Here is a 25,758-nt window from a genome sequence, read left to right as displayed (position 1 = left end):
CTTATAGCTTTTATGCTTGGGGACAGGACAAAGATTGAGAGGTGCCCTCTGGATGCCAGCCAGGGTTAAACCTGCCCTTTTCAGTAACAGTGAAGGCTCTATGCGTAGATGGTCTTTTAGAGCTATATATTGACAGCTATTCACTTATCCAGATAGCTGACAAATATGTCAGCCATGGTCCCCATGCATTATTGATGTTGGCATTTTTTTCTTCAGCTGCATTGCATGGTCTTTGTCTCTGAAACAGGAAAGGTATTCTCTCCCTTTTGTGTCTCTTGGAGGCAAGCCGACCTGCGCTCCACCTCTAAAATGTTGCTTCAAACATGAACAGCAAAAGTCATATGTGGTAATTCTCCTGGGTCACTTCCTCCCAGCTTCTTCTTCATACCCCCTACTTCTCCTCTGCACTTTCATGGGTGGTTAAAGGCAGGCATGTTTCACTGGAGAGAGGTCAGAGCTGGTGGCTCAAAGAGGGATTTTCCTCTTCTGTGCAAACACCTGGTGATGTCACAGAGCCTCTGGACCTCATCAGTTCACTCATTGCTAGGAAAGCACCCTCTGATTGACAGGGTGTTGATTGGGTGCCACAGTTCACAGCAGCTGGGACAAATGAGGCCTCCTTGCCCCCTGTGGGCCTCCAGCTGCCATGGCTGACTTTGCCAATTAGAAAACATGGTCGTGAATGTGTGCAAAAACTGCCAGACAAGGGGCCTTATCCAGCAGATTTACATTTCACAAAGCAGGAAATGAGATACAAGGCTGCTGTCCGAAGGTCCAGAGCCATGCTTTCACATGTGCGCTTTGGAAAGCAAGCTCCATTCATTGTTTGCACCTAAGAAGTTCAGAGCCATGCTCTCACAGTGCTTTGAAGAGCAAGCCCCACTCCAGTGATCACACTTAAGTACCCAGTTGGTCTAAAAAACCAGGAAAATCAAATCATTATATTTTCCAGAAGTCTTTTGCCTTGACCTAATCCATAGATTTTAAAGGAAAACTTTTTTCAATTTTCCTTAATATAAATAAATACATAATAAATAAATAAATAAAATGGGTTATGGTGATGCAATCTTTCTATTGGCTTCTAGGACCAATGCATAGTAGCAGAAGGTAGTCAACATGCCTTTGTTATGTGGCTTGTAGAACTAGTTAGTAATAGTGGAATGTGGCTAACACTGAAGTACTAATTAAATTTACAAATGCGTTCACTGGAGTGAGTCTTCCTGCCAATACTCTGTCATGATATGACTTCAATCTGATGAGAAAGTGGTTTCTAAAAGCCATTCACCAAGCCGAGCTACTCAGGTCACCTCAGGTACACAACCAGCTCTTGGCCAACAAATCTTTATGGAGCTTGACTTTTGCTATGATTGACACAAGGGGTTTGGAAAAATCCTGTGTTGAAAATTTCTTCCCTAGGGCTGGGGAAATGGCACAGTGGATAAAGAATTTCCTGCACAATTCTCAGTACCTGAGTTCAGATCCCCAGACCCTATGTGAAAAGCTAAAAACTATGGAAAAGCTGGAAAATGTGGGTGGGCTTCTATAATCCCAGTGCATTTACAGTGAGAAGGAGGGTGAATACAGGAATATTTCCCATAAGTTTGTGAAGAACAATGAAAGACCCTATCTCAAAAAGAGGTGAAGACAAGGACCAACCCAAAAGTTGTCCTCTGATATCCACATGTATACCTGGTTTAGTTTACCCATACTTACACATGAACACACATACACATATACACACCAAGCAAATAAACAATCTGGTCTGGGCATACCTATACTTACACATAAACACACACACTAACTAAATAAATTAATTAAAAATTTTCTATCTAGTTCTGATATTTTGACAGATACACAGGAATCCTATAATCAGTAAACAGGGAACATGGCCAAAAGTTTTGGGGACTGGCAGCAGCCTTTGGAATTGCTAAGAACTGATATGACAGAATGGTTGGTTTCTGGTGTATTGAACTACATATGGAGCAGGAGTACATGGGAAGTACTTACTTATCAGTAGGAGCCTTAATGGCAGATAGACTGAGTCCACACAGGATGCAGAGGGCACTTCTGCTATGTAGTTTGAATGGGTGACATGGGGACTTGTTTTCTTAAATGCTATTTGTGCCTGGGAAGTAGAGGGAAAATATTAGATAAAATCTTTCTTGATTCAGAGGTATTTTACTCTGCCCATAGTGGGAGCTGAATAATTTTGGGCAGGGTCTTCTCTGACTCCAGCGGAGCTATTTTTACAATTCAGCACTCTTTTCCATCTGTGCTTACATCAGAATCCCTAAGTGCCTCTACATTTCATCATGGAGCTTTCGTTTTCCCCAAGGTGATAGGAAAGCCCCATAGCTGTACGTGTAAAAGGCCACTGGGTTCTGTGGTAGGGAAACCATGTGCAAATCTACCTAGTCCCATGGTGGTGCATAAGCAATTTGAGAATCTTTAGCCAAGATTTACTTTGCATGCAAATTACTTCTAAATTATGCCCATAAGTTTTCATATTCATCTCCACAAATCAAGTCCTATTTCCTCTTGTAAGAGCTTGTTCATCTCTCAGAAGTAGAAATATCCACACATACCAAGTTCCAGAAGATCTGTGACTCTGTATGTGCTAAGGATTTGGGCTCATTCAAGGAGCCTTCAGGGTCTGTTAGAAGCATGCAGGTGGAAGGGAATCACAGAGACCTAAGCCTTTTATTCTCCTGGGGCTTAATAATTCTTTCACTTCTGAGAATCACAGGCTCTATAATGGACCAGTGAGATGTCACCAAGGACAATTTTTGATAACTTTGTCAGGAGTTATCAAAAAAATGCTAAATCACATAGAGTAACATTTCATTTATTGGGGGATGCAGGAACTGATCATCCTTTGTCAGATAAGTGAAAGTTAACCTTTTATGCCCTGGTGGGCAACACTAGGAGGTAACCCCTCATTACCTTTCTCTGAGGAGCCACATGTAACTTTTCAGTCCAATAGAAGATTCAGGTTGTTTGTTTCCACTGTCTTATGTACCAACTTTAGCCTAAAATGAAACCTTTGACCATTGATGAAGTTAATTTCACAGTAATTCTCTGAAAAGCAAAGCCTCTGGCCCCAGGAGACCACAATTTAGTGGTCTTACATCTCCCCAATCTCCTTCTTGCTTCGTGATCTATGGACATTTGTTCTCTAGTTAGAAATGTTTTCTTCTTATGTGTTACTGGGCCTTCTCCTTCAAGTTTGTTCACATGCTATGTGCTCATGGAAGCCATTGTTGACTACCCAGGTAGAGTAAAAAGGGCACTGAAGCTGAGATCCCCCTTCTCCTGTTCCTTTATCAAGACCTGGGTTTGTTTCTCTTCCTTATAATTCAGAGCTAGCCCGGTGATTGCTTCCACCAACCAAATGTAGCACAGGGCATGCTGTGCCAATTGAGCAGAGCCTTCAAGAGGCCTGGCAGTTCTGTTTCCTCCTTTTGGAACACTTAAGTCTTACAATAAGTTAGCCACATGGTGACAGCATGTGCAGAAACAATGGAGAGAAAGAGGGAGAGAGAGAGGGAGAGAGAGAGAGGGAGAGAGAGAGGGAGAGAGAGAGAGGGAGAGAGAGAGAGGGAGAGAGAGAGAGAGGGACAGAGAGAGAGGGAGAAAGAGAGAGGGAGAGAGAGAGGGAGAGAGAGAGAGAGAGAGAAGGAGGGAGGGAGGGAGGGAGAGAGAGAGAGAGAGATGTCAGCCTTCCAGCTGGCATGAACAAAGCACCAGATATTGCAATGAAGCCACATTGGGTGTTGTACCCACTAAACAAGATTGGATATCCTACCTGTTAAGCCACTATATTTTGGTTCATTACAGCAATGCACAACTGAAATGTCAACCTATGTACAAGTAGGTCCTAGTTGCATTATTATTTGTGCTATATTATTTATTTTCTTTTTAGTACGTCTTTCCTTTACAGTGATGTATCTGTTGTTTTCTATCAAATCTGCTTACTAGCTATTCCTCCAAGTAGACTGAAGCTCCATGGTATAGAAACGGAGAATGGTTTTATTGGCCATGAGATTCCTAGTATCTCAGAATGCCTGGTACAGGGTGAGCATGCTGCAGATGTGTGAATGAGTATACGAATGGATAGGTTTAAGGCTTCAGCAATCTTTCATCCAGGCATAGAGATAAGGGCCAGCAAATCTTTACCTCTTTCTTTTTAAATCTTTCTTTTTAAATCAAAATCCTCAGTTTTCATGGACTACATAATGCATTCTAATGCTTCCCCATTGCCAACAGCATAAAATGCCCTAGCTTTAATCTGACAATCCAGGCCCTGCACACTCTGACCCTCCACAGCCTGACCCCATCTCACCCACTACAGCAAGTGTTTTGTCAAGCATGTTCCCTGTAGCCTCTGTTTTCTAGCTCCCACATTCCCCATCCTTCATAAAGGTGTTGCCAGTGGCCCATGTGTATGGAGAGTGTCCCTTCTTACCTCTAAGTCAACTGAGTGGATGTGAAGCAATTCTTGACCCTGGAGCACTGGGCTGGGGACTTGGCTTTCTCTCTCAGCTCTTCTAGCTACTTACTTGTTGCCCTATTTGGGGGGCACAGCCCTGATTTAGGAAAGATTAACCTTTGGAACTTTGCTATTCAGAAGTGGGCAAACTGCTCCTAGGAGTAGAGCCCAAGAGGCGAGGGAACTAACTGCTGATGCTTCTATCTCAGGAGTGGGCTGCGGCCTCCAGTGGGAGCTCCTGGAACGTGGAAACTATAAAGAAGGCTAGTTTACACCACAGTAAACCTGTTGCATCTGCTGCTGCTGCTGCTCTCATGTCACTGTGGCTGTGGCTTCCTCTGCATACAGGCATTCATTTATTATTGAGTAGAAACTTTGTATGGACATATGTGCTAGTACTGTTTCCCTCCTCCCTGTCCCCACTCCACCGAGGGTCCTTTTCAGTGGGATTGCTGGTATTCACCATATGGCTATGGGTTATGAGTTGTGAGAGCAACAGTCAGTCATCATGTAGTCATCATGAGGGCAATGCCTCTAGATACTCCCTCCTGCCCTGTGGCTCTTATAGTCTTTCTGTCCCCTGTTCTAAAAAATTCCCTGAGTCTTGCTGGGTATGTTTTAAGTCTACTTTAGTGTTGTGCTCTCAGCAGTTTTGGATTTCTGCTTTGGTGCATGTTGAGTGTCCACTGTGTCTGTCACCATCACCCTGGCACAGGTTGTCAGGTTCGCCTTGAAAGCAGCACTGTTGCTCATCTCACCCACTCCCCTGAGGTTTCACCTGGACCCCAGTTGATGTGGGAAGGGTGGCTCATCTTATGATTGGGAGTCAGCTATCTATTGTCTTGATGGTGGATTTTGGTCATCTGTAGTTCTCCATGCCTCCTGTAAAAGAAAAACAGATTCTGTAATGGAGAGTGAGACCAGCATATGTTAAGGGGGATAAGCATACTTAATTTGGAGAGATTTTAATAGGTATAGTCTCTCTTTTGGCCAAAGACTAGTAGGAAATTCTAACTGGAGTCCATGATCCTGGTCCTTGGTTTCCAGTTCCAGTTAGGCACTGACACTTTTATTGAATGGCAAAAAATCAGTAGTATGTGAACAAGCAGAACATTGCATGAGCAAAGGGTAAGGAACTTTCAACCTTGGATAATCCTTAAACATTTGTTCAAGGAAGGGGATTTAGAGGTGTGACCTGCTGGACTCTGCTGATCTAGAACACACATGTACTCTGATCACAAGAGTAATCACATTTAAGCCTACTTGTTGCCTTCAACAGATATGTGGGCCCATAGTTACTGACCTTTTTGTCTTCAGTGCTATGATCAGCACTTCTTATGTGTGCATGTTTGCTCTGAGTCAAGAGTCCAACCAGGCCTCTGAGGAAAAGAGCGTAGAGCACCTTTTAAGACCAATCAGCTTCTCTAAATATTGCTTGTTAATATTGGTCATCTGCTGTTAAGGCCAAAGGTACACCAAGGCAGAGGAAACCTAGTCACATTACTTTAAACAGGCAGATTACAAAGTTATAAGATTAACTTTAGAGCAAGTTACAAGTAAAGAATTTAGCATCTCACAGCAATATACCACAAAAACTATTTTTAAGGTCCACAAGAACTATTCCCAGTTCTTCCCATAACTATAACTTTGCAGATACTTACCCTGTGAGCTGTTCATTTCTTCTCAGGACAACTAAGAGCTCAGACAAAGGGATGGCTAAGATTCCTATCATGTCTGAGGGTTCACACATCAATTTGGCCTTACAGCTATATGAATAACCGGCTGATTTATGAACATTTGGGTCTGAACTTGGCTGACTGCAGCATCAGTACTTCCACATGAACAAAAATTTCAGTTTCAGAGAACAGCTAACTTAATTTTGCTGACTTAGCAATGTGTTCCAAGAGGCAGAGTGAACATAAGGGCCAGGAGGTAAGAAGTCTGAATCATCATACTGTCTGACATTAGCTAGAGGATCATGGGTCAGTATGAGGGAGTTCAGGGACCTACATGACCTCAGAACTTCATTTCATTTCTGAACTTGGGTAATTATAACAATAAATGATTTGCTCATTTTCGAGTTGTGAGGGGCAAATGTGTGTAACATTGTGGTACCTTTACTGATCATTATAAAGAGACAAAATTGATGCCGGGCGTGGTGGTGCACGCCTTTAATCCCAGTACTCGGGAGGCAGAGGTAGGAGGATCGCCATGAGTTCAAGGCCACCCTGAGACTACATAGTTAATTCCAGGTCAGCCTGGACCAGAGTGAGACCCTACCTCGAAAAACCAAAAAAAAAAAAAAAAAAAAAAAAAAAAAAAAAAAAAAAAAAAAAAGAGAGAGAGAGAGAGAAAATTGATGATGTTCATCAATTTGATTTGCTATTCATCAAAATAGTGGAGCCCTGCAATTTACTTTGAGGTTTCTACACTTTCCTAGGATACTGCAACAGTGTTCTAACTTCCTTCCCTGATATCTTGTTGGATGGACGAGATTGAGAGAAACTGCTAATTTAGGAGAGCCTCCAATGTTCAAAGTACTGGCCATATGTTATTTTCATTCTTTAAGACAATGCTTTACAAGAGAAGTTGTAGATGTCAAGATTCTTTGTCAATCAGTGGAAAAACTCTGACACAAACTAGTTTAAGTAAAAAAAAAATGGAGGAGGGTATATTATCTGATTCATAGAACTTCAGAGGCCATGGGTGGTTCTGACATCAGGTATAGCAGGTGCATGGGACTTAAAACACCTTTGCACATTTTATTTTCTTTGTTTCTGTAGTTCTTTTCCATGTTTCTCTGTGTGTTGATGTCATTTTTTTCTGGTGTATTCTCTCCACATGATGGGAGCAAAAATGGCAGGGTTAAAAGAGCCTGAAGTGTACATCTTAAAGAAACAAGAATAACCCACCCTCTTTTCCTGCAAGTAACCGTACAGAGTCCTCATAAGGAAGCAGTATTTGATCTGTTTAAATGCTGTGTCATTCCTGGGCTAACCCTTATGTTCAGTGGCATGAGGTACACAATTCTGATTTAATGGCCTAGGTTGTGTCTCCACAATCATATCTGGCATGGTATATTCAGACTTAGGATTTACTGTAGCTTTGTTTGGCCCATGAAAAGCCTAGATCAGGGCCCATGAGCACTCAAATGGAATCCAGACTTCACTAGCCCAACCTAGCAACATCCAGAGAAGAGAAAAGTTTTGTTATAGGGACACAGAAAATCACTTGTGCCACCTCATCAGAAGGATTTTATGAGCTTCTATCAGAGCAGCTCCAAGATCCTGTTGGGGAAGGGAAAAGGTATGGGTCACATGTCTGATTGTCACCTGGTGTCCTATATACCCTTCTCTTTCCAGATGCTCTGAGCCACTCTTTGAGCAAGTGCTTATGATGCTGGCTGCTCAGGACCCCATTGCAGACGGGGCTAGACTAAAGGTTGGTAGTGGTGGTGGGGACTCTGGGCGTAACCAGCTCACTGTCTTGTTTCCTCTTTTTTTTTTTTTTTTAAACTAGTGATATCAGTTCCTGGGATAATGTTCTCCCATAATCCTAAAATTAAACAGAGAATGTCAGAGGGAAAATCAATGTGACAATTCTTGCAGAGGTCTCTGCCTGAGAGGGAAGCCAGTGAGAGAACAGCCTCTGGTATGGAGCTGGCTTCTATCTGATGTGGGTGGGAAGGAGGGGCTGTTGCGCCTGGTGCTACTTCCAGTGCCCTAAATATGTCTCTAGAATTTCCCTCTTCACAGAGTCTTGGTGATGTCACTGTCAACTTGGGAAAATGGATCAAGGGCACATGCTGGCGTCAGGAGGTCAAAGCAACCAGGCACAATCTTGTAGCTGGATGTGTGTTCTTGGGAGATGGAGCTTTCACTTTTCTGTTGAGTTCCCATTCTTTACCAGACTCTTCCTCCTTTCTTAGCTTAGGATCTTGTTTGCATCTGGTAACTGGGTCTCTAATGGAGTCCTTGTTATAGTTTGCCCCATAGGTGTTACATGCAACATTGAACTTCCTGGGGAAGTGAGCTCAGTGCACAGTGTGAGGTGCATTTGGTTAGCAGATACTCTCCACAGGCGACCATGCCACTTCTGCTGAGAAGCACCATTGGCTTCCAAGATCCCACAAGGAGAGAGAGAGAACCCAAGTGTATTCCTGACCACAAGGGGCTGGCTGAATCTTTCTGCTGGTATCAATACTTATATGAATACATTCAAACCACACAAAACTGTTCATGGATTGCTGGACACTCATACCTTCTCATCCTCTCATTCCTCTTTTCATGACAGGCCATCTTTGTGGAGCCTCCTACCTTCATCCACTTTTCATGATCCTGTTCTGATGTTGCTTGTCCTATGCAGCCCTCTCTTTCCTGTGCAGTGTCGGTGACATCTGTGCTTCTGCAGTAGCACTACCTTCTTTGCTGGGCACATTTCAACAGATTTTAAAGTATGCCCACCAGCAGCTGGTCTAGTTTAAGGGACAGAACATGAGCTTTGTCTTCTGGGCTGGGTTTGAAGCTGCTCTGCTGCTTACTGGTGGTGGCATGATTTCCCTGGACCTTCAGAAAATCTTCTGTTTCAATGAGCATAAGAAGGCTATGCAAATTTAATTTTTAGTGTCATGTACTTATTAAACCATTATACTTGGTTAAAAAGTAGATTTTTATCAATATATATAGTTGTACTTTGACCACCTTTTCTTCCATGCTTCCCTCTTTTCCTCCCCCCCATTAGTCCACTTCTTTCTCCTAAAGAATTTCACTTCTACATTCATGTAACATATGTACACGTGTTTTTAATGTATCTATATAAGTCTAAGATCTTCAGATGGGTGATATTTGTTTTTCTGACTTAATTTGCTTAATATCTCCAGTTTCATGATGTTTCCATGGTTAATTAAATTTTTATTGTGTTTATAATCTTACATTTTATTTATCCATTCCACTGTTGATGGACACCTAGTCTGGTTCCATAACTTAGGTATTATGAATAGTGCTATAGTCGACATCTATGTGCAAATATCTATAATATATTGACTTGAAGTTCTGGAAAATACTCAGAAGTGGTATTTTTGGATAATGTGATGATTCTATCTTTTAGTTTTTTGAAGAGATTGTGGTTGGACTAATTTACATTCCTGCTAATAGTGTATAAATGACTTTTTGTTTTGAAGGTGAGTTATGCATTTGAGTCTCTTATGAGGTGTTATTTGAAAGAAAATATTCTGTTGCTTAAAACTTTGAGGGCTAGGGAGACAACTCAGTGCTTGCTACTTGAGCATGAGGAGCTGAGTGTGTAACCCCATTGCCCACTAGAAACGATAAACGTGCTGGGCATGGTGGTGTGCAGTTGGGCCCCAGCACTGAGGAGAATCCTGGGTCTCCTAGGACAGCTAGGTTAAACAGCGATCTCTGTGATCAGGAAGAGACTTTGTCTCAAAGAATAAGGTGAAGAGCGATTGAAGAAGACACCCACCATCTACTTTTGGCCTCCACATGCATGTGCACACATGTGCACACATGTGCACATGCTCATACCACTGAAGCACACATACATATACATGCATGCATACCACACACATAAACATAAAATAAAAAAAAACTTTGAATTCAGTTCATGGCCCTCAGTTTCAAGCATCATTGTGTCCTAAAATAAGGGAAAGTTATATGTTTTATTAATTTTCTAATACATGTTTAGTTTCTAAAACATCTAACAAAAACCTCATGTGCACATGTGGGAAATGGGAGCTGTTTGTCCAGGATAAGATGATGAGTCTTGCACTCCACTTGCTTGTAGGTGGCTTCTTTTTCTAGCAGATAACTTCCTGTTGCTTCTGTTTTCTTATTTTAAATAGGGGATTGATAATATCTGTTGTATTATGTGAGTGTAGAACCTTTTACACAGTGTTTAGACCACACGATGTTCCCCTACCTACTTGCTTTTGTTATGGTGACTGCATTTCCTTATTCCTGCTCAAGGTGCACATGCAGATGGAAACACCCCATTTGTGGATCTTACTTCTGTCTTCCCTCCTCAAAACATGTTAAAATAATTTCTTTTTTTATTTCCCTAGATCACTGTTCTCAACTGGGTGACATTACATAGATAATTGATTTTATTTAGATAAGTGACTTCCATACTTGTACAAGTGTTGCTTAATATTATCTTTTCCTGGTAATAACACTTCATAACACTTGTAAGGACCCACCAGTGGAGTCTGTGACAGGTGAGAAGGCAAGTCTTTTCTAATCTAAGAAGACTCATTTCCAAGCTCTGGTGTCTTTTCTACTACAGTGTATGGGGTAGCCATACCATCCTTACTTATTACCTTCCACTCCTATTATTGGAAGGTGAATGCTAATTATTAAATGGATGAGTATGTAGAAGTCAGGCACCATCATTTTATTTCTTTGCCAGTCATGTAAATGAAACTTAAGCTGATTCCTAATCCTCCATCCTTCCCACCTTCCAAACTGTTTCCATGCTGCCATTGCATTACTTTATTGACGTTGTACTTGATCAAGGGGAACACCTAGCACTCTTTGCCAACATCAACAGCTGGTCAGCCAGCACCTACAGGGAGCCCCTGAGGCTGCTGCATTACTGGAACAAAGTCAGTCTCTGAGTGAGTGAGTGAGTGAGTGTGTGTGTGTGTGTGTGTGTGTGAGAGAGAGAGAGAGAGAGAGAGAGACAGACAGACAGACAGACAGACAGACAGACAGACAGACAGAAAGATTTCCATTAGTAGAACACCAGGGCTTTGTGAAGGGAAGCTCCAGGCAGAAACAGAAACTCCCTGGAGCATTACCCAGCCCAGTCCCCTGGGAGGACACAACCTTCTCTTTGGGCTGTGCATGCTCAGAGCCCTGTTCTGTTTGTAGTGTGGGCCCCAGGCAGCTATCCCAGGGGGCTGGGTGTCAGAGAGCTGGTAGCCAGCAGCGTGTGTCCCACAGTCAGTGCTGCCTGCGCCCCTCCCTCAGTTCCAGTCCAGCCACCAGCTCCAGTGCTAACAGACGACTTTTCTCACTTTTCAATTCACTCGCTTGTCAGTGGAGCTGCTGGCAAGTGACAGTAGCCAGAGGGGCACGATGGGAGAGGAGAGTAAGGGCCGAGGGAGGCTGGGCGCAGGGCGGAGTCGGGGCTCAGGGGTCAGGCCACCCCGCCCTCGCTCCCTCCCCCCTCTCTTTTCTCCTGGCTTCTCCCTGCTCCACCATCTCTCCCCACGCAGCTTCCATACCGCTCAGCGGCGACAACATCGCTGCCAAGGCGTTATTTAAGGGGAAGAAGGTTCTTCCTCCAGTGCTGTTCCCATCTCTGTTGTTCCTGTAGCTGGCATCAGCTAGGATCATGGCTGGTTCCCCCCGCAGCTGCCTGACCAGCGCACCTGGGGCTGGAGCCAAGGATAGGAGCAGGATTTGAGGCTGGTCCCGCGGGCAGCGCCCGAGAGCGCCAGAAAGTGACAAAAGGAGCAGCAGCAGCACCTGGCTGGAGATTGTGGGCTGGACTGGGAGGAGACAGCACCAATTCTTTCCTCCTCACCCCCAGTGAGAATCTGCAGCTATGGAGTCTCCAACCAAAGAGATTGAAGAATTCGAGAGCAACTCTCTGAAACACCTACAACCAGAACAAATCGAGAAAATCTGGCTTCGGCTCCGAGGGCTGTAAGCAGACCTTTTTACTTCCTTTGGCCCATTTTCCCCCCTCTTACCCTTACTCTACTACACACTCAGAACCACCACTCCTCCCGCTCCCCCCCCCCCCCCCCGCATTGGCCCTCCCTTGGAACTCAGTCCTAGAAGTTCCAGATTGTTTCTCTGTTAATTATAATCACTGTTCCCTACCTTCCAACACCGGAGGGTTGCACTTTCATGTTAGGATCCCTTGCTATTTCGAGCCATGGTTTCTTTGGGAAGGGGATATGTGCCCGGATAAATCATTTGTAGTAATATAATCGCAAGTAGGTGTTTAAGTTTGAGCTATTGGTCAGGGACTTTCAATCAGCTTTGCCTCAATAAATTGCTGGTGGGTTGTTCATGGACTTAGCAACTATTCAAATTCAGCGTAAACTCTGCTCAATTCTCTTCTCTCTCTCCCTAGCCTAGACCAGATTCTGATGTCTTAGGAATTTTTCTGGAAGAAAAATAAATGCTTTCTAGGATGGGCTGATTTGGAGAAAGTGACAACTTTCCCAACATTTGAAGAGTGCAGAAGGGAATTTGCCTTAGTCTAGCGGCCAGAATTCTCCTTGGTTTGTTGGGAGGAGATCTCTGAACTTCAGTCAATTCACTGGGTTTGTTCTGGTTTAGATTGTAAGCAAGAAGAACTGAAAGTGTGTGTGTGTGTGTGTGTGTGTGTGTGTGTGTGTGTATCGTGTGTGCGTGTGTGAGACAACATTCGTTGTACAATGAACAAAGCCAGTTATCTCATTCTGGAAGCTGTGTTGACTGCTATTCTTACCCTCAACTGACTGTGAAGCCCCCAAAGAGCTTAGATATTCATTTATTTTATCAGTGACCTAATGTGGGAAAAAATAGCTTTTCTCCAAGTGTTCTGCAGACATTCTGTTTTTACTAATACAGTGAGAGGAAACAAGGTCCTTGACATGTTTGTTAGGTTGTAATTACTGTTTTCAAAAGTGCTACACACACTCACCTACCCACCTACCCACAACACACACACACCAGAAAAACAAAATTAAAAAAGAACTGATCTAAACTAGTTTCATTTTAGTATTTTTTTTGTTTGTTTATTCATATTTATTTGAGAGCGACAGACAGAGAAACAGGCAGAGAAAAAGAGAGAATGGACATGCCAGGGCTTCCAGCCACTGCAAACGAACTCCAGAGGCATGCGCCCCCTTGTGCATCTGGCTAACGTGGGACCTGGGGAACTGAGCCTCGAATAGGAGTCCTTAGGCTTCACAGGCAAGTGCTTAACCGCTAAGCCATCTCTCCAGCCCTAGTTTTATTTTAGGAAGAACTACCTCCGAAGTATATTCAAAGTTTCAAAGTAGAAGCAATAAGGCAGTCCATGTTTCTTTAAAGGGTTCCTAGTTAAAGATGTAACTGATAAAAGCCATTCCATCAGTAGTGCATGTGAACTTCATTCCCATTATTTCATGGGAAACCATGCCAAAGAGTTTTGCCTTGTTTTTCTACTGTCACTGGAGACTGTAAACTTACTTAAAAGGTTCTGGCTAAGAAACTTTTATGACAGTTTAGGTGACTGTGATGTTCTAGCTCTTTTCAGCACATTCTTGTTCATTGTGAGCACAATTACACTGTATTGCACATACATTGTTGTGTTCACAAAATCTGGGTCTGAGGTATGCAATATCTTCAGTAGTCAGGCTGCTGTCCTTTTGCCTTCTTGGCCAGAAGGACTCAAAATCACACTTTCAGGAACTATTTCTTCAGCTGGTTGATCAGCTAAACCCTTTCCACAAAGCTACTCAGGCTAAAGACAGAAAGCACTTGGCTAGATCACTAAGGTCAGATCACCAAAGCTGAGGTGGCAACTTGGATGAGAAAGTAGTTAGCATTTATACTACACTGTCTTATAGCTTTCTCAAGCCTTCCTTCCCTCCACGCCAGAGGCTCAGTGTGATGTGTGATATGGTATATTCAGAGTTGGGTTTTTTTTTTTAGTCTTCTGTATCTATTCAGACCCTGGGTACCTTTGGATGTAAAAGGTGTGGATTGATTCTTCTCACTCTGTAGTTTTTCTTTTTTCTTTTTTGGTTTTTTGATGTAGGGTCTCATTCTAGCCCTAGGCTGACTTAGAATTCACTATCTAGTCTCACGGTAGCCTTGAACTCAGCGATCCTACTACCTCTGCCCTCCCAGGTGCTGGGATTAAAGGCATGTGCCACCACGCCTGGCTCACTCCATATTTTTCAATCCTGTCTCTGTTCTTCCTGGGGAAACACCCTACCCAGAAACAATCACATGAGATCTCTGACTTCACTTTCTAATTTGAAAAGGATGTTATGTGTTATTATGATACATTTTTAAACCATCATGATGATTCTGTTAACATTCTTACTACCACATTTATTTATTCATTCATTGATTTCATTTAAACAAAGTACCCATGGTAGAAGTGTTGATGAAAAATCTGGAATAAAGCTCATGCTTATTTATACAACTTGGCATAACACTTTAGGTGTCTATAGAATAGGGACCCCCTAGGAGATGAAGGATGTGTGGATATTTGTGCACACAAAACTATCAGAGCAAGGGAGCTGCTTTTCTTTTCTTTTCTCTCTTTTTCTTTTAAGAAAAAGCTGGCAGCCACAGTTGGGTTCTCACAGCAATTTATTATTGTAACACCCTTAGAGATTGGCTTTTATAAGTAACCACAGATGGTTAGGGATTTAGTTCAACTGGCCTGTGAGCCATGTGCATTTTGGATTATTCAGTAGTATTTCTTGCCACTCTCTCCCCTGTTTAATTTACTGTTGCAAAGTTACTTCTACATCAAACCTTTCACTTGTAATGGAGGTCCCTGTCTATAGTCCCAGCTCTGGGACGTTGAGGTAGGAGCATTAGGGGTTTAGGGGCATCCTTGGCGATTCGATAAGTTCAAGGCCACAAAAAAGCTTTCCTTTTATTTAATTAGAAATTTATTTACTTCATATGTCAACATTTTAAGCACTTCATGGCCCTTGGACCTAATTATACTTATGTATCTTTGTTTATTACAACAAAGCCCATTGTTTTCCAGGATGTGAGTCCCACAGGGTGGGCACTTTGTGTGTCTTGTACTTGCTATGCCTCCAGTGCTTGCAACAGGATTTGGCACATAGTAGGTGCTCAATAAGTAGGTGATGAAAGAAACATAAGGGCTCTAATGTGAACTCTTTAATGTACAAGATGAAGACAAATATGTATTTGACTCAGCCAGTGGGCCATGCTAATAATAAACTAGCTGGGGACATGTCTTATTAGCATTACTAAACTGGGGTAGGACCTCACTAAGGCTTCATCTTTCTCTCCCCTTATACTGCCCTTTTTTGTACTGCCTAAGAGGGGTCTTCCCCAGCAGCAAAAAGTTTGCTGTGGTTGTCATCTGCTAGTTCATCATGCAGGAAATATCCAACCTTTCCAGTCCCCATTGTGCTTACTATTGGTTGCCCTTCTCTCCATCTGAGTGCTGTTTACTTTGTTATGCTTGCTGTCTACCTCTCTAGTTAGAATATAAGCTTTTTGAGGGGGGCTTACCTTTGGTTTGCTTTCCTCACTGGCTTAATTCTGATATGTGGTGAATTATTCACACTTGTTTGAAATGGAGAGCTATTTTTCATTTTTATCAAGAGGCAAGAGGCTCAACATTATAGCATTATCAACACAGAAGTTGTGGATGGAATATTAGCAATTAGACCTTAAACACTGTCTCCCCCAGTTGAGACTGTAACAGCCTGTGAGCCTTGGCATTTACTACCATGCTTGACTCTGTGCTTAGAGTAAGGTGCTGCATGCTAATTTGGAGAGGCCCACAGTGGTTCGATTCCTTAGCCTCCTACAGCCATGGCACCTCTTACACACACGTTCATTCTTTAAGCCAGAAGGATCAAATGCTGTACATCTGAGCTTATTTCTTTTTCAATATGCCAGGGGTGGGGGAGGGGGAAACCCTGCCCATCTATTCTCCTGAGAGGGGCCTCACTTTCACTTTTCTATAAACTTCATTTGTGCTCCAGAGCTCTTAGCATACATATTTTGTCCCCATAGGAGTGGGTAGAATATTTTGCCCCTAGGAAATGGTCCCTCCCCTCAATGTCCTAATCACTTTGGTGACAATAGCTCAACCATCAATGAGCATAGTATATCATTATGCTGTGATGGTATAGAAGGCCTCATGGTTGCTGGCTTAGAGTGAGTCATGACTGATGCCTTGGATCCTGACCTAGAGCTTTTCTGTTTCCAATTTGCCACATAATGACAAGACGGTGTTCGTATGCTGAATTTTGTTTTATTGAGAGCAAGAGGACAGATCTCACTTATTCCTTGGTATTTGTTGTCACAATTATTCTAAGCTTTCTTTTATTCATTTTGCCCAGCTCTGAAGTACTATAATAAATAACTTTTATGCTTCTACAATGCTCTATGATGGTAAAATATTTCTTGTGTTTTAAAAGAAGTACTGTGAATACTACTTATGATGAATAAAGGCAGGCAAATAGCTACTAAGTTAATAGACCAGAGCAGCTGCTGTTTTTGTCTCTCCAGTGCACTTTGCTACACTTTTATGGTGGCATTAGACATTCCTTTCCATTCAACCTCCCTCATCTTCCAGGCTCCATCATGGGGCTCCTTAAGAAAAGTAAGAAATTCTAGAATTTCATGTTCTTCACAGTAATGGCTCCCTCTAGTAGGGGGTGAATACCAAATAGTAACATTGGAGTTCCTTGCTGACATGTGAGTATTGGCTGTCGGAGACTAAGGCTCCTTCTTTTGGGCTTTTATAGTGACTGTCACTGAATTCATTAGAGGTCTTAACAAAAAAAAAAAAAAAAAAAAGATTTTTAGGATAAAAGACAGTAAGCTAACCTTCAAGCAGAAGCAGAGATATGAAAATGGGGTGGGGCCTTTGGATCTTTTCCTATATGTGGTTTTCTCTCATGTAAGTTCTAATCAGGCACAACCCTACTAGCTTCCCAAATCAGATGATATCAGGTGCATTCATGGTGGTATGATTGTAGACCCAATATTTCTGATATTGTTGCCTATATATCTGCATGAGGCAGTCTCCAACTTTGTTTTTGCTTAACCTGTTTTTAGTTTGATTTTTCTGAAACAATCTTAACTAATGCCTCACTGATATGCAGGCAACCCAAGTGATTACTCCAAACTCCACAGCAAAGATGTAGAGAGGGAGAAAAGCCATAGTCAAAGATACTTAGATATTTAGATTTTTTATTTTTTAACCTAAGCCTTCTCTCTATATATGTGTTGAAAATCTAAATTTTAAATAGTGTAATTAATGGCTTAGGCAATAGGAAGTTACTTAACATGCACTGTTATGTACTGAACACTTTATATAAGCCCTGGGTATGCAAAAGAAGGTTATGAATTAGTTGGAGATATTAGCATCAATGCCTGAAGTGAGAAATACAACTGCAGAGGGATGCAGGGGGTGTAATTTCTGCTTGGGAGGCCAGAGTAGGTCTTAGACTAGGTGGAATCCTTAAAAATATGGGAAAGCCTCCCTTTAGTGACATTAACCTTTTGGAAAATATGTAAAGAAATCTTTTAGGTTAGGAGAAGGAGCTATCCTATCATCTCAGAGCAAACTATCCCAGAGTTTTGAATTGTTTTCATGGGTTCTTAGAAAAGCTGTATATAGGAACATGGTGTAATATTTCTGTGTTAAAAAGTCTTCCATGTATAGTGTGTTTCTCTATGGTTTACTCCTCATTAATAATTCTCAAAGGACTGGGCATTGTTGGGTCTCTTTGCTGTCCTTCAGAATGTGGCCACTGCACAGAAATCTCTTGGGTCACTACAGAAGTAGTGGCCTTAAGTTGGTCAAGGTAACAGAGTTACTTTCCCCTACATATCAATCCTCAAAAGCATTGTTTTTTCTTTAAAAGTTGGGAGGGTGGTATCCTACTGTAGCTCATGTAGTATTGAGGTATAGATAGAAAGTTCATGCATGATGAGATCATTGTGACCAAAGGTGTAGGTATGTCAAAGAGATGTGAGAGATGATGCTGGAAAAGAAGGTGTGAGTCAGGGATTGATATAGAGTTTAAAATTTTACTTTTTATTTATTGAACACGTTTATAATTTAAAGACGTGAGTATTTGAATGCATTTTATTGTTGCAGTTACTTTCTTGTTGCTGGACCTAACATCTGACCAGAAACAGCTTATGGAAGGAAAGAGCTTATTTCTGACTTGTGGAATTCAGGGGAAGTTCCATTATGGTAGAAGAAGCTGCTTTACTTCTATAGATCTATAGCAAAAAAAAAAAAAAAAAAAAAGACGAGAAAACACCATCAATTATGACTAACCAGAGCTCAAAGTTTCTCTGAACACACCTAGTAGGACTAGACTACAAGATCCTCTCCCAGTGATACCTTCTCTGCTTGAGATTCAAACTGCACCTTAATATTTTTTTCCAGTATTTTTATTGTTTTTATTTTGAGAGAGAGAAAAAGAGGCAGAGAGAGTTAGAAAGAGAATAGGTGCACCAGGACCTTCAGCTTCTGTGAACAAACTTCAGGTGTGTGTGCCCCTTGTGTACATGCGTGACATTGTAGGCTTGTATCATTGTGCATCAGGCTGTGTAGGACCTGGAGATTTAAATATGAGTTTTTACGCTTTGCAGGCAAGCACCTTAACCACTAAGCCATCACTCTGGCTTGCAAGCTCAATCCTAATAAAAACAATTCTGGAGGCTTTGGGGGATATATATTAAAACCACTACAGCTTTGTTCCAGGCATTTCTCTTTAATAGCTAATAGAGAAATCTTTTTTGTTAAATGGAGTTCACATTTTATCCAACTTACAAGGAATTATTTGGATATTTGAAGCTGGTGAGTTGTTATACAGTGAGATTTAAATTTTAGGGTGCTAACTGTGGATGAGTCAAAGAGATGAGATTTGAACTCTGGAGGACCATTGGAGAAGATGTGTGCCTTGGGGTGTGAACAGATTCGCAGTAGGGAAAAGAAGGGGAGGTTGTCTACTAAGTTTATTTTGTCTTGGGTATGATAGAAAATTTGATACTATTTGCTTTGTTAAGGACCAGAGAAAGAAGAGTCTTGGATAAGGAAGATAACTGTGAGTGTTATGTTGATCTGGTAGCTTCTGGAATGTCCCAGCAACTGCTGGTGACAGCAAACTGGAACACATATGGAAGGACTTTGGCCTGAGTTGCAATTCTGAGTCAAAGCCTGACAAACAGGTGATCTGGGGAAGAGGGCATTAACCTGACTCTCTCAACAAAAAAAGTCATTCTAACAGAATTATTTTAAAATTTATATTTTTTGTTTATTTTCCCAAGACCACATTTTTATTTTTCAGTGGGTCCTTTAAGTCATCTATTTACCTGAAATATCAGACAGTTCAACACAGTTTTACTGAGCCTCTCTTATCCACCAGAGATTAGGAACTTACAAAAGGGTATGAAAATAACATAAGGAAAAAAATAAAAATAACATAAGAAAAGCCTTGTCCTCAGGAAACTTAAGAGTCTACTTAAGGTAACCAGAAGTTCTTATAAGGGAGAAGAGGAACTGGTAGTGAATACCTTCACATTTATAGTGAATTTTTCACTTGAATACTAATACTGACTATTCTTATTTCATTGCTTCTTATCATAACTTGGTTCTGGTAACTTAATAGCTAATTATAGCTCAATATGCTGCAGCTCTGTGCTTACTGCTGTGGCCAAGCTTTGCATATGTCAGTAAAGAAGCAATGCTAAGCAGAGGTGTTTCTTCATATCCAGCTCTTGTTTTCTGTCTTTTCTTTGGCTTATAGAAAACTGTTTTCTTTATTTTTTGCATATGAAAGGTGATGGTTTTGTTTCTAACTAGCCAAGAAAGATAATTGTTCAATGTGAGGTTCATAAAATGGTCTATGACACGTTGAGAATAGCTGTCACAGTTTCATTAGTAATAGAAAGCGAATTCTGCAACAAATGGAACACTACTTTTGGAGAAAGTGTATTGCATCTTCATAAAGCATTTACCATTCTTTGAACTTTTATTTGAGTATACTATACATTTAAAGCCCTCTTTACAGCTGTTTCTTTTTAAAAATTATGTGAATCTTAATAATCACTTTCTACATTGCAAAATTGTGAAAAAGCTTAAGAGATTACTCCACTCAAGACATAATTGCTAATTATAGACTGAGTTTTATTTATATATCTGAGTATATTTATTTGAGAGAGAGTTGGTCAAGACTGTGGGGACCTTTGAAAAAGGACTGAATAAAATTTATAATGTGTGATAGTTTTGAATCTATTGAGGGCCAGGGGTGGAATTTGGTAGTTTAAATAGATGACCTCCAACATATTCAGTGTTTTATTAGTTTGTAGTTTACATCTGCAGCCACCTGGCAGAAGACATTGTCACTGGATGAATCATAAGGAGTGGTGTTGGGTTTAAGATTTCAATCTAAAGGTATATTCTGAAGTGTGCTGGGCTATGTGGATTTTGGCTTGTGCTTCTCTCTCTCTGCTTGGGCCCGTGAAGGTGGTCCATCTTCTTCTGCCATTATGGAACTTCCCCTGAATGTGTAAGTTTCAATAAATATCCCTTCCTCCATAACTGTGTCTGGTCTGGAAGTTCATCTCAGTGAACCTGAAGCTGTCTGCTACAGGGGTCCTCCACTACCCACTGACCAAAACCAGATAGACATCCACTTTCAAGATTGAATAAACAATTGATTGTCTTATTTATAGCTCTGTTTTTGATTTGCATTCTCCCAGTTTTGAATACACCATCTCCAACCTCAAGTCAATGGCAAAAAAAGCTTCCTTCATTTGAATTTGACCTCATCACTTTTGGCTAAACATATTTGAGTTTTGCATATTTGGGAGATTTCTGCCCCTGAATAGGAGCAACCTATTCTAAGGAGGTTAAGTTATAGGTCAAAAGTACAGAGAACAATTTGTTCCAGTAGAAGACATGCCATAAAAATCCCCTAGAAAATATAAATGAAGACCACTTCTTTCCAAAGATTGGGCTATTCCAGGTAGTAAGTTAATGTTATTCATAATTTATTCATTTGTCTTGCTTTACATCTTTGACAGATCAGGAAAAGAGAATCATTGTGCACATGGAATTTTATTTTGTAGTTTATCAGTTAAGAAGTGTTTGAGGACTGGTGAGATTGCTTAGTGGTTAAAGGCACTTGCTGTCAAGGCCTGATAGCCGAGGTTCAATTCCTAGTACACACATAAATCTGGATGCACTAAGTGGTATATGCATCTGGAGTTCGTTTCCAGTGGCAGGAAGCCCTAGTGTACCCATAGTCAGTCTCTATGTCTGCCTCTTTTTCACTCTGAAATACATGATATTAAAAATAAATATGTGAGCTAGTGAGAGAAGAGATTTTTTATTCCTCAATATTCTGGTGGAAGGAAGATCCAAAGAGAACACACTTTATGCAGTTTTTCTCACTAGCATTTACTTATTCAAAATACAGAAAAGCCAGAAAACAGTCAATATATATAGTTGTGAGAATCTATATTTGTATAATAAAATAAAATTGCTGGGAGGAAAGAAAAATGCAAAAAGACCTTTTTTCTTCAAAAATCTGGAGGTTAGTTCATAGGGATGAGTTGAAAATTGGGTATAAGTTTCTAGACATATCCATTTGTGTTCAGTGGGCACCGTGCATGCCATTGAAAAATAAAACCAGAGATTGGGTGATCACTCTGATTTTGGCTAATTTCATGGTCATTAGTGGCATTTTATCTCAGTCTACTTTCCCACAAGTGAGACAGATATGGTCTGGCCTTGTGAAAATACATGGTTAGCTGTACAAGTATTGCCAAATATTTTGTTTCTCCACAAGTCTTTCAACTTCTTCTCCCTTGAGAGAACTGAGGGTTGACAAGCAAAATCTCCATACCTGTGTGTGTATCAGAAGTGGCATGGCCTTTGTAAGGAAGGATGGAGACAGGATCATCTATAATGTGAGTCACTGTCAGCAGAAACCCCAGGGTACAATGAAGGCAGAGTTACACTTCTCATTGTGTATATGGTTACATATCCAACTCCTCTTGCTCCAGACCTTCTTGTGTCCAACTGGAGGCATGTTGCTGTCAACTTGAAGCAGAGCACAAGTTGTAGCTTTTCAAATCCAGTTTGTTAGAATATTAGGCCTATTTATAGATTTCCTTATAGCAGCACCCATATGGCTCCTGCTCAGATAGTCACTTTAGAAAAGTAACAGGCAGGCTGGAGAGATGGCTAATTGGTTAAGGCACTTGCCTGTGAAGCTTAAAGATTCAGGTTCAGTTCCTCAATACCCGTGTAAGTCAGATGCACAAGGTGGCACACGTATCTGGAGTTTATTTGCAGTGACTAGAGGCTCTGCTTTGCCCATTCTCTCCCTTACTCCTTCTCTCCCTCCCTCCCTCCCTCCCTCTCTCTGCCTCTTTCTCTGTCTCAAATAAATATCATTTTAAAAAGAAAAGTGAAAGGCTACCAGGTCCTCCAAATTTTAGCATCAACGTCTAATCACTCTCACTTCGCCAAGGCTATTAGAAACAGTTCCCAAACCACCTGATTGAATTTGAGTATTTAATACTTTGGACTATAGATGGGCTCATACCTTTGGGAGCTCCCTGCTTTCAAAGAGAAAACAAACCCCCTCCAAAGTGTGTTTGCTGTACCTCACTGCTACTCTTTCTGGTTGTCTCTAGGCTTGTTTAGTTTCATCATTTACCTCCTTGGTTGTAGCCAGGAGAGGAAAATGAAGCTCAGGATCTAGAAAGCTCTGCTAGAGGACATAGCTGTGAAGAGATTTGGGAAACTTTTCTGACTGTTGGAGGCTGGTGCTCCTTGCCCTTTGATGATGCTCCTATCTCATTGATTCACTTGTCCACCAGCTGGATATCAGTGTTCTGAAGTCTTCAAGGGAGAATTTGGGTGAATTTCCACTATTGTGTATACCTGCATGTGCATGTGTACACACACACAGACACACACACACACACACAGACACACACACAGACACACACACACACACACACACACACACACACACACACACACACACACACAGTTATTGATATTTCTTGGGCAAGCCACAATTCCACTCAAACATTCCAGACATAACCATGTATTGATTTTCAATGAAGACAAGCAGTCTTTTAATTTACTTAAGGGGTAAATGAGTATGAGTTAATCAATAGCTCCTGTAGGTCATGGTGTCTGTGCATTGAGTTATAGCTTCCTGAGCATCATTTCTGTTGCTGCACAGGCAAGATGCTAAATGTAGGGTTTGCAGAACTATTGATAAAAAACATAAATAATTTTTGATATTTCTAGAAATTATCTAGTTCAGAAACATTTATGTTTTATTTTTATCTACCTCAGAGCAATAGCTGGCTTTGATATTATAGGGAAATGTGTAGTTCTGCAGCTAATTGGCACTCTGCCAAGGTGGGAGGTGGGATGTACAGGCTGCAGGGTCCCTTGAGCATGGGAGGAAGTCAGGTAGGGTTTCAACTCATCCTTCTCTTACTGGGACTAAATTAGCTCCACTCTGTAGTTCAAGGGATCCAAGCTAGGAATCGGGAGTATTCAGTTTTTCTGTTCTAGGAAAGCAATCTTCAACATTTTAAATCCTTGAAAGGCTTTTTGCCCTCAAAACAAAATTTGAAAACATATTGAATCATATCATTATAACTTATGCAATATCATTGATTTTAATATAGCAGCTGGCCCTTTCTTGAACATTTACTATATATCCAGCTCTATGCTAGATGCTTAATGGTGGTCACCACATTGAACATTCATATCAACTACAAAGTGGGTATGATTACTCACATTTTTCAGGGGAGAAAGCTGGTGGTTGGAGAAGTGGACACAATAAGTTAGAGAAGGGATTTGAGTTTAGACAAGTGTTTTACTTGATGTTTCTCTTTAAAAAAAAAACCAAGCAAAGAAATGAAGCCTTGTAGCTGTATGTGTGCACTTGTGAACCTGTATGTGTATGTGCATTTGTGTGGTATAAACAGGAGAGTATATTCCAGGGAACAGTTTGTACAGCTTGCTCTAGGCTTGTTTCCTGTGCTTTTCCCAGCCTGGCATCATGGAGCTGAGCTGTCTCCTGTGGCTCTGTCCATCTCCCACACTGTTGCCAGCTGAGTCAGGCCCACAGTAAGGCAGCTTCTGTTCTTTCTACCTTCTCTCCTGCTCAGCTTAAATACATATACTGTGAGATTTGTGCTGTATTATTTCAAGCTTCCAAAAATTTTAAAGTTAAAGTAAACTCAAAAACAAAACAAAAACATTTCCTTTATCTTTCAGGGAGTGAGTCAGGGATGAATTCTGTAGAAGTTCTTAAAAAACAAAAGGCCAGGAATAAACTGGGTATGTTTTTCCAGCTCATTTCCTGCATTCAAGTGGAAAGAACCCAGTGTGTTTTACTGTTGATGCTGTTTTTGTCCAGCATCTACATTTCCTACTGGAATCTTTTAACTTCTTTGCATAATTTCTCCAGTGTTCTTTGGAGACTTCATAACTTTCTTTTTGCATCAGCTTCTTTAAGGTTCTGTAGTTTTAGAAGAACTAACACCTAGCCTAGTTATTTAGTGTCTTAGTTATTTAACTAGTTAAATATTTTTTTTCTGAGCCACATTTCTATAGGCCCATTTTATAAAAATTCTATATATATGCCATAACCCATTTTATTCAGTGGTTTAAGATTCTAGGATTTTTAGAAGGTCTGAGTTTTTGTGCCAGGAGCAGAAAAGGGGGCTCTTGTTACGTTTTGCCTACATATATAGGAGACCATAACTGTGCAGGGTGTTCTTGCCTTTCTTAGTAAATCATCGCTAAACCATTAAAATGAGTAAACAAAAAAGTATATTTTTGATCGATTTCTTACTAAGCAGTTGCTGCTTGCCAGATACTATATGTTAGACAAGGGAGAGATGCAGCCAGAGTGGGCAGGTTGTCATTCTTGCCATCATCGTAATATATAATGACCAGTAGTCCTAAAGGCAACCATATCAGGGAGCCCTGGCTGGCATTAGTAGAGACTTATCTAGCTTGGAGAGGGGCTGGGAAGGAAGACATCTCATGTGAGAACTGAAGGATTAGACACTGGAAATGAAGGACATCTCATATGAGAAATGAAAGATGAGAAAGTGGAGGGAAGAGCAGCTTATGTGAGAAATGAAGGATGAAGGCTGGGAGGGGGAACTACAGAAGTTAGTACTGAAGGAAGAGGTGAGCTCAGTGCCTCTCCACCAACTATGCCCTGTCAAGATAATCTGAGAGTTAGACCTTAAATATTTTCCATGGAGTTATGAGTTTTCTTATGTTTTAAATGATGATTTCCAAACTCTAGATGACATTGTTTGGCCGAAGTCTACCTTTATTTGGGATCTATGTCCAACTAAGAAGTTAAGAAAGTCCTTTAAAATATTTACAGCCAAGAACACTTCTCTGGAGTTAAGCAGTGGGTGTCAGGAATGGGATTTGAAGTAAGTCTTCCTCTCCTTGGGTTTATCAAATGCATAAACCATATTTTAATGTGTATGGATGACAGCTGCAAATAATTATTG

At 41.1% G+C, this 25,758-nt stretch overlaps 1 protein-coding gene across 7 annotated transcripts in view; it reads left to right on the top strand.

Annotated features, from left to right (window-relative positions):
- Positions 1–25,758, top strand: part of Pde1c (phosphodiesterase 1C) — a 782,675-nt gene that overhangs the window by 402,317 nt on the left and 354,600 nt on the right. For 2 of the 7 annotated variants that reach the window (XM_045135627.1, XM_045135625.1), the window contains exon 1: positions 11,716–12,156. The exons of the other annotated variants lie outside the window; for them this stretch is intronic. In XM_045135627.1, coding sequence (XP_044991562.1) covers positions 12,056–12,156 — 101 coding nt within the window. In that variant the 5' untranslated portion in view covers positions 11,716–12,055. Of the gene's footprint in view, positions 1–11,715; positions 12,157–25,758 lie in introns of those variants that run through there. 7 annotated transcript variants of the gene reach the window in all.

This window comes from Jaculus jaculus, chromosome 16 (genome assembly GCF_020740685.1).
Source record: "Jaculus jaculus isolate mJacJac1 chromosome 16, mJacJac1.mat.Y.cur, whole genome shotgun sequence".
Lineage (NCBI taxonomy): Eukaryota > Metazoa > Chordata > Mammalia > Rodentia > Dipodidae > Jaculus > Jaculus jaculus.
This window is presented reverse-complemented; position numbering and strand designations above follow the sequence as displayed.